Genomic DNA, 2890 nt, shown 5'->3' with positions numbered 1-2890 from the left:
CTTCTCCTTCGACGAACCCATGGACATTCCAAAACTATTCTCACAGCTGACGGTGCCACCACCGAAGGAAAAGAGAACAAGGGGACCGAGCAAATACAGGAAGAATCCCAAATTTCCAATCGTTCACAAGCTTTTGGATCGCAATATACACTTTCTTCGAGGAGCGCTATCGAGACTTCTCTTGAAGAAAATCGACAGGGCCGCGTCCCAAGCCTACTTATGATTTGTTTATTCGTCCCATTGACACCACCATCACTACCACACGCTCTCAAATGCCAACACCAAATGGATCTGAAGTCGAACCATCGAACACCACCGTCGGTATAGAACCGTAATGTTACCCATAAGGGATGAGAGGGACATTATGCCCTACTATAACGTTGCTGCCTCTTCGTTTGAATCAAGACCAAACCTTAGACTTGATAGGACGAAAACCACTAAAACCAATGAAGTCCCGCCAAACGGGGCCGAAAAAAGGTCGCCAAAGACAAGAAGTACTTATGTTAGGGTTTCTTCTTTTATTATAAACTCATGTTACAAATCAAAGTGATTAATTGAAATATAATCAAATTATTTAAAAAAATGGATAAATGAATTGACGACCTTGGACCCTTGGTTGACTGGTTCCAGCGTCTCCTATCTCCGCTCTAGCTTCCCGGAAGGAAAAGTCACACTCCCTATCTACGAGTGCACGATGCCAATCACACTTCTCGCATGTTTCTCGGGAGTAAAGATCGAAACGCGGTGGCGCCGAACTCCAGATCGAATCTGAAATTCCCCAATCCCACACCTCCGCCCGCGTTCCTCCCGCCGGTGGTTGGTCCTCGCCGGCGCGCGCCCTCGCTCACCGTCGCTGCAGGGAGAAGCCAGCGAGGCCACTCTGTCCAGCGTCTCCTCCGTCCGATCCTCCTCCCCCAGAGTAAGGACTTGGTCCTTGCCGCCCGCGTTCACCGTCGCTGCGGGAACTAGAGGGCGGCAATGTCACGCCTCCAGGTCCGCTCTCTCTCCAGCTCCTTCTCCTCACGCGCCTACGAGCTGCTGAACGAACTCGACGGCCGTCTGGGCTCCGGGACGGTCAGCCCAGAGCCCGCGCGCGAACTGTTCGACGAAATGCTGCGCCAACCAGTCCCAGTATCAGTACGTGCACTCAACGGCTTATTTGCTGCCCTTTCGCGTGCGCCGCCCTCCACCATCTACACCAATGCCCCTGCCCTCGCCATTGATCTCTTCAACCGCATGGCCCAAGCAGGCCGTCGCCAGGTGACAGCACCTGACATTTACACCTACAACATACTAATTGACTGCTGCCACCGAGCATGCCGCCCGGATCTTGGGCCTGCCTTCTTCGGCCGCCTCCTCAAGACAGGCATCACGAAGGACGTCGTTACCTACAGCAGCTTATTCAAGTGCCTCTGCGACATGAAGCGCACAGAGGAGGCTCTGAACGTGCTGCTCCATAAGATGCCCGACGACCTGCCTGATGCCATCTCCTACTCAGTGATTCTCAAGAGCTTCTGCGACAGTGGTAGGAGCCAGCTCGCGCTTGACCTGCTCCGGATGATGACCGAAAAAGGATCTGGCCACTCCCCCAGCGTGGTGTCATACAGCATGGTAATTGATGGTTTCTTCAAGGAGGGTGAAATAAGCAAAGCATGCGATCTATTCCATGACATGATACAACATGGGGTTGTGCCTACTGTGGTGACATATAACTCCATTATTGATGCGCGGTGCAAAGCAAGAGCAATGGACAAGGCAGAGGTGGTTCTTCGATCAATGGTTCATAATGGTGTCCAACCAGATGCTGTGACATATAATTGCTTGATCCAAGGATATTCAACTTTGGGCCAGTTGAAAGAAGTCGCTAGGTTGTTGAAAGTGATGAGAAGCCAAGGTGTTCTACCAGATGTTGTTACCTACAACTCACTCATGACCTGCCTTTGCAAGAATGGAAGATTCAAGGAAGCTGTAGAAATTTTTTATTCCATGGCCGTGAACGGCCAAAAACCTGATGTCATCTCATACTCTGTTTTGCTCCATGGGTACGCTAAAGAAGGATCCCTCGTTGATATGATTGATCTCTGTGAGCGGATGGCAAGAGATGGAGTTGTACCCAACCTCCATTGTTTCAACATACTGATTAGTGCATATGCTAAGTATGGAAGGATGGATGTGGCTATGCTTTTCTTCGAAGACATGTTGAAGAAGGGGTTGAACCCTAATGAATTCATTTATTTAACTGTCATATCTGCATTTTGCAAGATGGGCAGGATGGATGATGCTCTGGAAAAATTCAATGAGATGATTGATAGAGGAGTACCACTTGACATAAAAATTTACATGTGCATGATTGAGGGTTATTTGAATCATGGTGATTCTGTGAAAGCCGAGGAATTTATTACCAAAATGAAGAGCAGGGATATTCGTCATAGGCCGCGGAAGGGTAATTGTTGAACACATCATCTTTGACTTGGTTACCCGTACTGGTGAGAGGACTGATCCTATTACATTCACTTCAATGGTCGGTTGGTATTGCTTATCACCATGATGGAGAAAGCGTTTAGAGTACGATACTCTGATATCAGTTGGTGTAGCATAGTTGTAACGCCCTAGATACGACTTTCCAAATTTGTATCCAACTCTTGCCGTTTCCGGCGTTAAGTTATATTTATTTCCTCGGGTTCGGGTTTTGTCTCCGTGTGTTGTTTTCGTTTTCATGCATCTCATATCATGTCATCATGTGCATTGCATTTGCATACGTGTTCATCTCATGCATTCGAGCATTTTCCCCGTTGTCCGTTTTGCATTCCGGCGCTTCGTTCTCCTCCGGTGGCCATTTCTAACTTTCTTTCGTGTGTGGGGATTAAACATATCCGGATTGGACCGAGAC

At 48.5% G+C, this 2890-nt stretch overlaps 1 protein-coding gene across 1 annotated transcript; it reads left to right on the top strand.

Moving 5' to 3' along the window:
• Positions 1 to 693: 693 nt before the first annotated feature.
• On the top strand, positions 694 to 2673 carry LOC125527658 (protein Rf1, mitochondrial-like). Its single transcript, XM_048692176.1, has one exon. The coding sequence runs from the start codon at positions 979 to 981 to the stop codon at positions 2452 to 2454; it is 1476 nt and encodes a 491-aa protein (XP_048548133.1). The 5' UTR covers positions 694 to 978; the 3' UTR covers positions 2455 to 2673.
• Positions 2674 to 2890: the final 217 nt, after the last annotated feature.

This window comes from Triticum urartu, unplaced genomic scaffold (genome assembly GCF_003073215.2).
Source record: "Triticum urartu cultivar G1812 unplaced genomic scaffold, Tu2.1 TuUngrouped_contig_4321, whole genome shotgun sequence".
Lineage (NCBI taxonomy): Eukaryota > Viridiplantae > Streptophyta > Magnoliopsida > Poales > Poaceae > Triticum > Triticum urartu.
This window is presented reverse-complemented; position numbering and strand designations above follow the sequence as displayed.

Coding starts and splice junctions, on each gene's coding strand:
- LOC125527658 (XM_048692176.1), top strand. CDS start 979: ATGTCACGCCTCCAGGTCCGCTCTCTCTCCAGCTCCTTCTCCTCACGC.